The 14753-nt window shown below is 33.2% G+C and overlaps 2 protein-coding genes across 2 annotated transcripts; one reads left to right on the top strand and one right to left on the bottom strand.

Moving 5' to 3' along the window:
- Positions 1–2460: 2460 nt before the first annotated feature.
- On the top strand, positions 2461–3826 carry LOC139854512 (S-type anion channel SLAH1-like). The gene is made up of 2 exons (XM_071843812.1): positions 2461–3336; positions 3569–3826. Exons 1-2 carry the CDS (start codon positions 2461–2463, stop codon positions 3824–3826), a joined length of 1134 nt encoding a protein of 377 aa, XP_071699913.1.
- A 139-nt stretch (positions 3827–3965) lies between these two features.
- Positions 3966–5605, bottom strand: LOC139855480 (uncharacterized). Its single transcript, XM_071844705.1, has 2 exons — positions 5191–5605; positions 3966–4728 (listed from the first exon to the last, which is right to left on the bottom strand). The coding sequence occupies exons 1-2, from the start codon at positions 5504–5506 to the stop codon at positions 4364–4366; spliced, it is 681 nt and encodes a 226-aa protein (XP_071700806.1). The 5' UTR covers positions 5507–5605; the 3' UTR covers positions 3966–4363.
- Between the last annotated feature and the right edge of the window lie 9148 nt (positions 5606–14753).

Raw genomic sequence — 14753 nt, 5'->3', positions numbered from 1 at the left:
CCCGAACCACTATAAATCCTTGTGTTTATGTTCTTTACTTTACATTCTGCATTACTTCAAACATAAACACTACACACATTAAGTTTGAGTTGATTAAGTTGATCAAGGTTGATAAAATCTTGTTGATCATCGAAAAAAAATTTAAAATCATATTAAGTAACTATTCACCCCTCCTTTAGTTACTTATAATATACATAATATCTATCCCAAGACTTGAACACAAGACCTCAAAATCAGATGGGCACCTCGATACCGCTAGACCATTGAACCTTTTAATATGATATAATTAATTAAATATCTTTTTATAATGCTTAGGTGGACTAACAATCGAATCACCCATCGAAGGTTTTCTGATGAGGTAAACCTACAATCCATTATCATTACGGAAACAAGACCATCGACTCAGATTCGCTTATCATTCGGGTAAGATTTCATGACCTTTTTGATTTCCCATAAGAGATAGGTTACAGCTATAGTCACTGTCTAACTGGGGCTCAAGTAAGTGTGCGACTCCGTATGAGGACCTCCTTCCCTGCTGCCCACATTCCGGTCACACGGTTCTCAAATGAAGGTAGGAAAGGTGGGCAGCAGGATCTGAACACTTTTTCGCATATCTTCGATACAAATACAGTAACGATCGTAGCGATCTCCTATGGTACCTACTGACCCGGGTCGGTCGGTCCTCCATTTATCCGATCGGAGTTGTGGATAAAATACCTCCTCTCAACATTCTTCCTATGGTTACGGTGGATAGCCTTAATTTCCTTAAGAAAATAAAAAGTAGTTTTCAATTCCACGATCTAGGGCCAAAAGACCAAAGAGCTTCCCGCCGAGTTAGTAAGCGACTTCATCTCCTTCACCACTCGCCACCACTTTAGTTAACTACGTTACCACCAATCCGAACTTGCATCGTCATTTTTTTATACCTTAAATCCACACTCGTGGTTTGTTGAATCCGTGACCATCCATAGACATCGTTTGTTGGATCTGGGTTTCAACGCTAAAGATGTTGTAGAAAGCTTCATGTTCACCGGAGTCAACCAGAGCATCACGTTTACTGTTCTATTTAGATTCGTAATTTTGTGATGTGATTAAGTTTAATCATAAAACCACCTGTTCCAAACAAATAGATCCTTTATACTCGTATATAACCATATACGAATGCGAGATAAGATATAAGCAGGTGAAATGTAAGTTTATTAAAGTATGTCTTATGCTTTTGAAGTACTTCCTCCGTACCAATTTAAATCATCGGTTGTCTACAAATGAAAAAAATCACAATTTAAGAAATGTTTATTACACTGTATTTTAATACTTTACAGTTTTATCCCTCACTTTTATTCATCTTTACTTTTTACATTTATATATGAAAAAATTACGCATAATCCTTGACATATTTGTCTGAAATTATATAGGTGGCCTTTTTTCTAATTTTGATTTGAAAGACTTTAACTCTTGCATTTATAACACGGATGATCCCATCTTTGACGATCATTAATGGTTTTTCCGTTAAAGAGGATCATGTGAGTGGCACATTAAGGTATTTTCGTCAATTTGCTTGATCTTAATTCCCCTTCTCATTTTCATCTTCAACGACTTTCATTGACATAAAATAAGCCCTAAAACGGAAAAATCAAAAACATCACCCGGATTAAAATGTCTAAAAATAAAAAATTTATCCCTAAAATCAAAATCAAAATCAAAATGCTACACAGCACCCTTATAACAAATTGTGATGAATCGTCCCAACAAATCTTACACAATGATAAATATAAAAAAAAAAACAGCAACCACAAAATCCTCTTATTTTTTTTCACAGGTTTACCTTTTAATTTTACCTACTTTTTGTTTAAATGTATAAAGTAAATGTATAAAGAACCCTACCTTATTTATTTATCAATTTATATAAATGAACTATTAATTTAGTATAGTTCTAATGAAAAGAATACGGATTATTAAATTAGGTCTAACGGGCTATATGTTCTGGCAGAGCCGTCCTGTTAATTTCATGAACCTTGTTCAATAAATAAAAATGAACCCTTCATATACGAAAAATTTTCTTATATAATAATAAATTCAATAATATTAATAAAGTAGGATTAATCAAAATAACAGTTATATTAACAAATGAACCTAAGTATTTAATATTAGAATAATATTTTTGGGCCCTATATATATTGGGTCATGTAAGCCACACTCCAATATCCGGCCCTTCTGATAATGCAATTTCACGTACGCATATGCATTATATATGTATATACATTGAGTGGATCAAAGTGATTTTGCTTTTGAATAGTATCAAGTGCGTTATTACTTTGCAAACCCAATTTTCTTACGTCCATTTTTGTCTCATTACATGCACCAAACATCGTTTCTCTTATTTAAGCTTTTCATATACAGTATTCTAACCATAAGTAGTTCCCATATTTATTAACCTCCAATCCTGTTCAAGTTCCAACCATGGTTCAACCCGAAATGGAATTGGAAGTCATTATCGACTCTTCGATCATCAAGCAACCCACGAACAACCCCTCCATCGTTAAGAATCAAGAAAACCACTCAAAGCCATCACAACAAGCAGCCATTATAACTAGGATCAATGCAGGTTACTTTAGGATCTGCATATCATTTGGTAGTCAAGCTTTATTATGGAAAATTCTTAGTGAAAAAACAGATATTCCACCAACATTCAATAACTTGTTCGCCAAGTTACCTGCGACCGCGTACTTCCTTATTTGGTGTCTAACGTTATGTATCTTCGTGTCTCTCACTATCCTTTACATTCTAAAATGCATTTTTCACTTCAACATGGTGAAAGCTGAATTCCATCATCATGTAGGAGTCAATTACCTTTTTGCACCTTGTATTTCATGGCTTTTGTTACTTCAATCCTCACCATCATTCATTTTTGAAAATAAGTACTCGTGTGAATACGTTTGGTGGCCGCTTATTGTCCCTGTGATTGCTCTTGATGTTAAGATATACGGGCAATGGTTCACAACAGAGAAAAGGTTTCTATCGATGGTGGCTAATCCTACAAGTCAGTTGTCCGTGATTGGGAATATGGTAGGAGCCCATGTCGCGGTTAAAATGGGATGGGGCGAAAGTGGTATTTGCTTATTTACATTAGGGATGACACATTATTTGGTGATCTTTATCACTCTTTACCAGCGTTTATCGGGTAATAATCATATCCCTTCTAGGCTTCGACCCGTCTTCTTCCTTTTTGTTGCAACACCAAGCATGGCGGCGTTAGCTTGGAGGTCGATTAATGGAGACTTCGATGTGTTGTGCAAGATGCTCTTCTTTCTATCCTTGTTTCTATTTGCATCATTGGTATGTTACTATGTTAGCTTTGTTGGTACTTAATAATTAACTTTTTAAGGCAAAAGGCATACACCCAACACAATTTTCTACACAAATACCCCCAGGACGTGAACTCATGACCTCAAGGTCAGAGGGTCACCTTGATACTGCTGGGTCAATGACACTTTGGTTGTACATAACGAACTTTTACTGCAATTGTTTGAAAACATATCTGAAATTTCTGTTTTTGATATCAAAATAGGCGAGTCGACCGGTGCTTTTCAAGAAATCCGTGAAGAGATTCAGTGTAGCATGGTGGGCTTTCTCCTTTCCTCTTTCGTTCCTTGCGCTGACTTCGACTGCATACGCTCAAGAGGCAAAAGGGGCGATACCAATGGGTTTGGCCCTGTTTTTGTCAGTGATATCTGTTCTTGTTTTCCTGTTTCTGCTGGTCTGTTCGACGTTGAAGATGGACTCACTTCTTCGCAACCCCATTCTCAGCTTCTGTAATGAAAAATAAGTGTAGACAAATGTAAACCTTAATATGTTGCAGGTTTTAAGACATGTTGACAAACAATTGGATGAACAGTTGTGCATTAAACTGAAGAATACACACTCCCTCTATATATATGGAATAATTTTCGAGTAGAAAAGGGATTTAAATACATAGTCTGCAAACATACAATTACCGATCAAATGAGCCACAAATGAGCCTGTTGTGAGTAGGCCATTACTGTTTAAGCTCAACACTCAAATCAACTCAAACTTAAAATAGTACATCACTAAACTACTTTTCCCAAAACAAAAAAAAAAAAAAAAAACAATGTAAACTTCCATTTGTAAGTGAAGTATCAAAAATCTTTCCTTGTACAAACCAGATGGTATTTCATTTCCTTATAACCTATAACTAGTTTCTACCATCACTTTTCTCATGAAACCAAACAAATATGTGGGGTGAATGCATACAAGATGCACAAAATTTCAAAAACCAAAAACAACAAAAAAAGTATATTAGATTAGGAAACCAGCGTAATAAAATATAGGTTGAAACTCGGAGTCAATGTTTTGAGAATCTTTGATCTGAGGACTGCAATTGGGCTCTAAGGTTTTGGTTGTCCTCAAGCAAACGATCATATTCAAGAAGAAACCCTTCAGATTGTTTTCTCAAAGCAGTTGCATTGGCTTCGGCATCATTTGCTTCTTTTGTCTTTTCATCAAGTTCTGACTCAAGATGTGTAACTTTTTCTTTAAGAGTCTTTAGTTCGCCCTCTAAAGCTTTCACTTCATCTTGGCTTCCACTTTTGCCAGTTTCAATTATCCGGCTTTGTTTCTTGATGGATTCCATATTTTTTCTTCTTATACGGAGCTCTCTAATATAATGGTGCAGTCTGTCTATCATTAGTGCAAGAAACAATGAAAATCCTGCAAATAAAAATTGGTTGATCTTTAACGATTTTGTAAAAATTGTTTACGTATTCACTTTTTAGTAGTTGTGTTTTTCGAAAGAACCGTTTTGAATTTTGACCCACATGCGTTATGACCCGATCAGTTACGCCTTATGACGCAATTGCCCAACCCAAACCACCTGCCGATATTGCCACCTCTACTCAGACCCCATTTTACGTTAGAAAACAATCTTCCTTTGCCAAATTCAGATCGAATTAACCTTAACAATAAAAAAATGAATAACATTCTTAATTTCTTAAAACCTAATCATCTTAAATTCTTGCCCTAATTCTCTAACTCCAAATAAAACATAATTGTATCCTAATAAACTCACATTAGCAAAATTGAATCCATCAAAACTTAATTCCTGATGCCAATTCCACATTAAAAAAATTAATTACACAAAAACATACTTATAAATAAAATTAAAATCAGTACCCATAAGAGAAGCTTCTAGAAGATGTCTAGCGGCAAGAATCTGATCGGTGGGAGTGATTTCACCGTCGCCGTCACCATCGTTATCCCGGCGGTTACGGATCTGCAACCAACTATAAACACTTGACATCATGACAACAAATATCGTTGATCCAACTCCTTTCACAACAAGTGGGGCCTGACCACGCTTGACCCGATCCAAACCCATGATCACTAACTTCCTTAATGGGGTTTTAAATACGAAAATTACAATCAATGCCATCTCGGCAAATATCAGAGCAAAAAGAATTTGAATCATGGTTGTGTAGGGAACTACCATAGGGTTGCGGTGTATGTAATCAACTATACAGATACACACAACACATACAAAGACAATTATACGAATACCAAGTTTTGAGACGATGAGAATAAGAGTTGAAGGTTTGGGTACCTTCTGCGACTTATTTAGAAATAGAGAATATTTACAGTTTTAGTACTTGCCATAGTTAAAACTTGTAAATATTTAATATTACAAACTAATTTAATAATAACAATTATTATTATTATTATTATTATTATTATTATTATTATTATTATTATTATTATTATTATTATTATTATTATTATTATATGATTCATTAAGTATGTACTAAATTAATTATTCAATTTTATAAATAGATAAAAATAATGTGATAAAAAAAATTCTTTGCTTCATATAGGTAAGACAAAAAGACAGAAAAAAAATAAGGGATAAAACTGAAAATTTAATAAAAAGTACATATTATAGTCATTTTTTAAATGATTGTTTTTTTGTTCATGAAAAATCAATTTAAGACGGAGAGAGTATAACAAATACATAAGTGTTAAAATCAATGATTGAACAATAGTAAAAATTTAAATAGGTGGTTATAAAATATTATATAAGTATAAATAAATACTCAATAATAATCCAAATCAATTGTAAGGTTACTATCTTCAGTAATTAGTTACTAACTCGTTTTTTGCAGGACTTACATATGAGTTATTGTTGTAATTTTGTTTTTTGTTTTTTTTTTTTTTTTTTGTTAAAATAATGATAACATATAATTAAGTTTTTTCATCAATCGATGAAAAAGATGAACACAATATAATCGATGCAAACGCAGCCAAGGCTCGGAAGTAGTACATGTATCCTAAAACTAAACAAAAAAGCCTAAACTAACTAATCCCGAGGCTTGGGCAATTGAAAAACTAGAACGTACATAGGATATAAACAACAAACCACATCCAATCTAAAAAATAACAAAACAATCCAAAGACTACAATCATAAAAACGAACCAAAATCACTTAAAATCACCCGACAACCGCTTTCCTTTACCCTTACATTTCTGAGTCTTTATGATCGGTTTAACAACCACACCGTCAACCTTCAAACGATTCAATCTCTTGCCTCCCCGATTTTCAATTGCATAAGATGATACCTTAGTCCACTAGATACTAATCCAAACACCTGACACGGGGGTAGGGAGTGAGTCTTCCTTCGCAAGACTTTCAAAATATCAATGAATAGATCCTCTTCAATTACCCATGACCATTATTGTCGGACACTCCAAGATCTTTTTCTTCCCGACTTGCGAACTCATTCCCATCATCAATGACTTGTCCGAATCCTCTTCATCCCTAAGCGTGTACACGTTATCGATCCACTTTGACTTAGAAATTAAAGCCATTCTTTTATATTTCCTATTTCTAACCGAATAATTAGAAGGACCAACAAAATTGACAAGATCTTTGTTCGCCGAACCCGAAGGGAGAGCACTCGAAATATCTTCAACAAACCCACCGGGATTAACTAAATCAACTTCTACGATTCATCACGTAAGTCACCCTTGTCAATACCCTTCATAGAAATCGAATTCATCTCTTTCTTCTTTGATCCGAGGTTGGAAACAGTAGTACCATCAACCACATTCTTGAATCCACCATCGAAATTTGACCCGGAGTAATTAACATTCGGACCTGATTCTTGAGACACCGAGTCCACTTCAACCGTCACCAAATTTGGAACCAAAACAGAAGATAACGTTGCCTTTGTTCTCGCGCATGATTTTTTCCCTCAAAGGTTATCGACGAACGCCTCAATAACGGATTACTTGAAAGCACAAACGACTGGCAGATTCAATTAACCATTAATCAAATGCATCGTTTAACACTCGATGTAAACAACTCAACTCAGAGATTTCTAACACCCACACGTTACAACTGAAACTCTCCATGTCCGAAGAAGCTACATCCACGTCGACCATATAGATTGTGTAAACTATCATAATAACTCATAAGTTTTTATCAAATGTGTATAAGAATGACACTTATGTACAACATCTATGGATCCCTTATATTTGTGACGTGTCCACCATAATTTTTCCTTATCCGTCGAGAGCAGTGTACCCGTCAACGTGTTAACTTTTTTAGGCCATGTACATCGCTCGTTGAATACTTACAAAGTACGAACAAATCTGCATGTTATAAAAATATAAAATTCAACTAATCACAAAAGTTAACACACAAAAAATCTAAGAAATATATTTAAAGGGTTCAAAACCCATAACCCGCCCGATATCCCTCGAATTATACATTTTTATCATCGAGATATTTGCTCACTCTTGCTTCGATTTGCCTCAAAGTGTTAGAACTGTGCATATATGTTGGTTCAAGGCTAAAAGCTTCTCTTGGTGCAAAATTGACCAAAGATCTAGCCTTATAAGTGAATCAAGCTGCAGGGCAAGTTGAAAGCACAAAGCGACATTGAATGTGCAAGTTTAGTTATGAATTCAAGTCATTTTTGAAGTGCAAACTAATGGTGTGGCGCACCTGCCTTAGGTGCGGCGCACCAAATCACCGAAATTGAGAAAACCAGATCAGAACCTGAACTAACATTTCCATGTTATATGGCGTGGCGCACATGACCTTAAGTACGGCGCACCTGTCTCCAAGTAAATGGTGCAGCACACCATTTTATAGGTGCGGCGCACCTACGTTGTTTTGGGTTCAGAATATTTGGAATCACTGACAGCGAAATAACTTAACCACCCGATCATGATCATTTTTCACGTACACACACGTTTTTGGGCGGAAACACGAACCGCATTACAGGGACTTGATCCTTAAACCATCTCCAAAGGTAGATGGAGAGTGCCGAAATCCTGAAATACGGGTCGATAAAACCTCCCTGGGATCACTTCATAAATTAAGTAAATACCTGAAATGTTCTAAGGTGACATAATTTAATAACTTCAAGAGTCCATCCTTTTCGAAAACCAATTGGTGATAGAGAGACTTCCCCTTAGACTTATATGCATACATTTGTTTTGTCCCATGGCCGATGTGAGATAACTTCTTAACACGCTCCCTCGCATCGAGGCGTGGAATGGTTGTAGAGATAGTGGCACGATAATGACCTGAATCGATCTCTTTATAGCGACGGCGGCACACACATGGGGGCCTGACTCGGACTCGTTTTGTAAAACCGCTTACCTAAGCTCCGATACCATGACAGAACTTAATAAATCGTATAACAAAGAACATGTCAAAGTGTTGGGTGTACCGTGAAAGGACCCGTCCTAATCCATCCGGACGAAGTCCATATCGATTATAAACGAATCACAACAGTTGATTACATCGCGAGGTACTTGACCTCTATATGATACATTTTACAAACATTGCATTCGTTTTTAAAAGATAAACTTTCATTTCATTGAAAGTTGACGACATGCATATCATTTCATAATACATTTAACTATAATTGACTTAATAATAATCTTGATGAACTCAACGACTCGAATGCAACGTCTTTTGAAATATGCCATGAATGACTCCAAGTAATGTCTCTAATATGAGCTAATGCACAGCGGAAGATTTCTTTCATACCTGAGAATAAACATGCTTTAAAGTGTCAACCAAAAGGTTGGTGAGTTCATTAGTTTAACATAAATAATCATTACATAATTTTAATAGACCACAAGATTTCATATTTCCATTTCTCATAAACATACGTCCCATGCATAGAGACAAAAATATTATTCATATGGATTGAACACCTGGTAACCGACATTCACAATATACATATAAGAATATCCCCATCATTCCGGGATCCTCCTTCGGACATGATATAAATTTCGAAGTACTAAAGCATCCGGTACTTTGGATGGGGCTTGTTGGGCCCGATAGATCTATCTTTAGGATTCGCGTAAATTAGGGTGTCTGTTCCCTAATTCTTAGATTACCAGACTTAATAAAAAGGGGCATATTCGATTTCGATCATTCAACCATATAATGTAGTTTCGATTACTTGTGTCTATTTCGTAAAACATTTATAAAAGCGCATGCATTCTCAGTCCTAAAAATATATATTGTAAAAGCATTAAAAAGGGGAGTAATGAAACTCACGCATATAAAAAATAGTAAAACAGTTAATAAAGCATTTGCATGTATTCTCAGCCCAAAAATGTAAAGAGTAAAAAGGGCAAATGAAACTCACCTAATGTATTTTGTAGTAAAAATACATATGAGTATATTGAACAATGCAGGGTTGGCCTCGGATTCACGAACCTATATCATTTATATATATTAACACACATAATTGTAATAGAGCAAATTTATATATAAATTTATTAGTTATACCATTTTTATATTAATAATCTATATGGTTCATATATTCATTTTATATATTTAAAATAAATAAAAATATTAATTTTGTTATGCTATATGTATTAAATATAGTGTTATGTACTAATTGTTATTTGGTAAAATAATACTAATACTAATAATTAAAAATGTGTAATCTTTTGTAAAAATGATAATAATAATAATAATATTAAAGATAAAACTAATATTAATAATGATAAATTTATAATAATGATAATATTAGTAGTAAAAATAAATAAATATTGAATGTTAATAAAAATAATAATATTTGTGATAATAATATTGTTAATAATAATAATAATAATAATAATAATAATAATAATAATAATAATAATAATAATCATAATAATAATAATAATAATAATAATAATAATAATAATAATAATAATAATACTTTTGATAAATGTAATGATAATAACAATAATGATAAAAATAATAATCATATTATTAGTAATAACTACCTCAAAGGAGTATCCCTTAAAATATGCCCAAGTCCGGGTTCGAACCCACGACGTCCCGCTAACCCGTTAACACCTTTAAATCAATGAACCAACGATTTGTTTTGGTCCTAACCCGCATTATTAATTAGTTCATCATCATCAACACTTATCATTTCATCATCATTAATGAACCATGATTATAATCATTAGCATATATCATCTTATAATCATAATCATATCAGAATCATAATCATAACATAATCATACTTAAATCATAATCATAACCATTTTTTGATTCATTTCATCTCGATCGTTATTGTTCTTAATCTATTACTACCATCATTATTTTTATCAAGTTATCATCATAACTTCTTTATTTCTCTCGTTCATCTTCGTCACCTATATCATCATCATGATCATTATCATAATCATGTAACATCATCATAATCCAGTTATCATCTACATCCCTATAGACATCATACATCATAGTTTAATATCCTTATCATCACATCATCTCCATCACGATCATCATCATGCATTTGTCACCATAATCATCTTTCATGTTCTCGGTCCAACAGAGATACATGGGCTAATTATGAAACCGAGATATGGCAGCCCAATACACATTATAACAAGTCCAACTAAATAACCTGGCCCGTTATAGAAATTAAAGGCCTGCGGCCCACATTCCATTCCATAATTTCGGTGATAAATTTCCAGATGTTTGTAAAATACAATCATTATTTAACATGTGAAAAGGGAACCTTGGTCCACAATTCTTTAATCAGCAAGTGGGAGAAGAATAAAACTAATCGATGGTAATGATTGTGACTAATCGAGCTTATATCAGGGAAACAAATTTAAGCACTATAACTCGATTACTCATCATCTTTATATCATGTAATTATTATCATCATAATTATACTCGTCACTGTAGGGAAGGCAGGAAAAGAATAAAAGGCAGCAATCCATGCTGCTGTTTTGACGATAGTATAAAAAAAATGAAATAACAACCGGAACAGTGGTAGCGAGTTTGGTTCGATACAAACAGAAAACAGAAGAAAAAAAAATATATATCTGCATTAGGAGCAGCATGGTAGTAGAGTGTTGATGGTAAGATGGTTCAGTGATCATGGGGTCATTTTTTGCGGGTTTATGAAGAATAAGAAGAAGATGATACACAAGTGCTTTTATGGGTTCTACCTTGGTATTGTTAATCTTTGAGTCGGAATAGAAGTGAAACAGAAATAGTGACTAACGTGTTGGTGGTTTATAGTTGCAAGTACTTACATGGTGGTCTTTGATATAGTTGTAGCGAAATAAGGATGACAAAGGTGGTGATAAAAGTTGACGGTTTTATGAACAGGAAGTGGGTTTGAAGTGGAGAAGTATAAGGTGGTTTATGGTTCATTCTCGATGGAAACTAAGAACAATAAAATCGAAGGTGGTGACGAGATTAGAGATATATAGATGGTTGTCTATGGTGTTTAACAATCGTGGTTCTTGAATGTTAAAGGTGGTGATCGGGAGTTTTATGATGGTACCGAGTGTTGTGTGGTTTGTGGACTGTGGTTGGTGATTAGTCGAATAGTAAGAGTAGTACAAGAATAAAGATGATTAAATTTGTGTGTCTTGTGTGCTCCAGGGAAGAAATAAGAAGGAAAAAAAATGAGTAATATCTATATTTCCATATCTAGTATGAATGTGAATGTGAATGAATATCTATTGAATGAGAGAAGTATGAATGTGAATGAATATATATTGAATGAGAGAAAAGTTAAAACAGTGAAATGACACTCTAAGTTCATATCACAAATCACGGATATCATTTAACAATTAAAGTAATAATATAATAATATATGTGAGGTGTTAAAGAATCGCAATACAGTAAAACCTTTTCACAATTTGGATTACTCTACCGACAACAATTTACGGATTGTTATATCGTGGTCCGTTGATAATCAGTGGCGGATAAAAGTCCTTAGAAACAAATCCCAAATTTTTAAATTAAATGTCTTTATTTATTTAGGTCATTATGGTATAAAATTTAGTCATTAATTTAATAAATAAAAAGTACATCAACTGTCCCTCTCATTTATGAGTAAAATATAAAAAGTGTTAAAATTAAATAATTAGATCCTAAATATTCTTTTAATAAGACTATATCTTATATAACTCATTTTCGGATCACCGTTTATTTTAAAATCAAATAAGTTTGAATTAAACTTGCTTAATATCAATCGGGACATCAAACGATTATTACAATCATTAAATATTTCTTTTCAACATACATTATTTATATATATAGATATATTTTAAATAATAATTATTATAATACCCTATTTTTATTTTGTTATTTATTAATAACAACAATATATAATACTTCAAATTATATTTTGAATTATATTTTATATATACATACACGCATATCTATTTACAATTAATTGTTCGTGAATCGTCGAGAGCAGTCGAAGATCAATTGAATATATGAACATCATTCCAATGTTTTCTAGACTCAACATTACATACTTTACTTATCGTATCGAAATCATATAAAGATTAAGTTTAAATTTGGTCGGAAATTCCCGGGTCATCACAGTACCTACCCGTTAAAGAAATTTCGTCCCGAAATTTGAGTGAGGTCGTCATGGCTAATAATAAATATTTTTTCCTGACGAATATGAGCTGATAAATAGAGTTTTATCATTAATGAGTAATATAGATAAAATAATTCGATTATTCGAAGAGTACGAATGAAGCTATCACCAATTAGTGAAATAGGAAGGTAAAGATTTGTCTTAACTTTTGACGTAGTCTGGTTTGAATTCCGAAATTCAAGGAATTTAAAGAAAATCTTCGAAATCTAAATAAGATATGATTCTTCGGTAAAAGGGGAAACTAGGATCTCTTTAATTAAATGTGATGATCTGCCTCGATTGCTCTATCAAGTAATTTCATTATAAATTAAGCTTCTTCTGTTCCATTATTCTCACCATTCCTATACTTTCTTTCTTAGTTCATACATCCAAAGATTGTGAAAATGCTTAATCCAGTTCTAATCCTTGATATTTTCCTAATTATCATTTCTGTCATCCTTCTTTTCAATCTTCCACCAGAAGAATCTGTTTACTTTTACTATTACCTTGGGGTGATACTATTCTTAATTCTACCGTGTCTCTATATTGCTATTCATATTAATATCCACGGTTCCTAACCTCCGTGTTGTTATTGGACTTTATATTTTCTCTTATATTTTGGAGCTCTTTGCCTTTTTATTATCTTCCCGATCTCTAGTAAAGTATGTAACGGTCCAGAATTCATAAGTATGGAACTTCGAATGAACTTAATGTTCTAAACAAGAAAGAACGTAATAGCACGATTTGATTCGTCAAATTACCTGAATCACTAAGAATAGAGCTATCAAGAATATACTTTCTTGATATGTTCAGAAGTTAAGCAGAATGAAAGAGTTATGTAACATGGCACGTGATGACGTTATGATCTTTGAATCATCACGTTCCATTAGAAAACTCAGCATGACTTACTGTAATATAATCACGTTGATCAAGTGTCATTATATTATACTAACTCATGCATCAGTTCCCAACATTACTTCAATAACATTCATACTTTAAGATCGAAATTTTACAGAATATAGAAACTAACAGTTTCTATATGATGTAACACTGATATCAGGAATAGATTAATGATTTCAGATAAAAATAATTATGAAAATATCTTCAGAAATATGGAGGATATTTATAATGAAAGACACGATGATATCTTGGAATTTCTAATATAGAGGGATGATGAAGAAGATTTATCCGTAAGAGTTTAGATTCGGAAGCAAGGTATTCGTTAAAAATTTCATCAGAAACAGAATCATTTAGATTCTTTGAAGTCAAACTTATTCTTTGTGATTTGTCCACGGCTTCTTTCGTAGTTTCGCATAGTCCGTTTTTTGGTATTAAATTTTCTATTGAATGTTTCCGATATAATGATACATTGGAAGCACGAAGAGATATATAATTTCGGACGAGAATATTTATGAAAATATCCTCAGAAATATCGAAGATATTGATGATGATATTTTGAAATTTCTAGGTTCGATGGTTGATGAAGAAAGATTTTCTGCAAGATTTTAACATGACCTCAGAACAAGATATTCTCTAAAGATTTCAACGGATCCAGAATTACCTGAATCCTTTGAATATAGGGTTTGGTCCTTGCATTTGTCCTTGGTCTCCTTCATGGGTAGCTCAATCTGTTTTTCAATACCCAATTTTCTATCGAGCGTTCCTAACACTCCTTTCTTTATCATCAAACTTTTGGCCGTTTAGACCATCTACCATTTTTCTGTTTCCTCTCTATTTAATGCTATGATATCTGAATCATCAGTTATTAATCCGAGGTGGTGTTAGGAGAATTGTGTTTTTAGATGATTAAACGATGATGGTAATATG

Source organism: Rutidosis leptorrhynchoides, chromosome 6 (assembly GCF_046630445.1).
Source record: "Rutidosis leptorrhynchoides isolate AG116_Rl617_1_P2 chromosome 6, CSIRO_AGI_Rlap_v1, whole genome shotgun sequence".
Taxonomy (NCBI): domain Eukaryota; kingdom Viridiplantae; phylum Streptophyta; class Magnoliopsida; order Asterales; family Asteraceae; genus Rutidosis; species Rutidosis leptorrhynchoides.
The sequence above is the reverse complement of the archived record's forward strand: the minus strand, read 5'-3'. Positions and strand labels throughout refer to the sequence as shown.

Coding starts and splice junctions, on each gene's coding strand:
- LOC139854512 (XM_071843812.1), top strand. CDS start 2,461: ATGGTTCAACCCGAAATGGAATTGGAAGTCATTATCGACTCTTCGATC. Junction 3,337..3,568: donor TGTTTCTATTTGCATCATTG/GTATGTTACTAT, acceptor ATATCAAAATAG/GCGAGTCGACCGGTGCTTTT.
- LOC139855480 (XM_071844705.1), bottom strand. CDS start 5,506: ATGGTAGTTCCCTACACAACCATGATTCAAATTCTTTTTGCTCTGATA. Junction 4,729..5,190: donor TCTAGAAGCTTCTCTTATGG/GTACTGATTTTA, acceptor TTTTATTTGCAG/GATTTTCATTGTTTCTTGCA.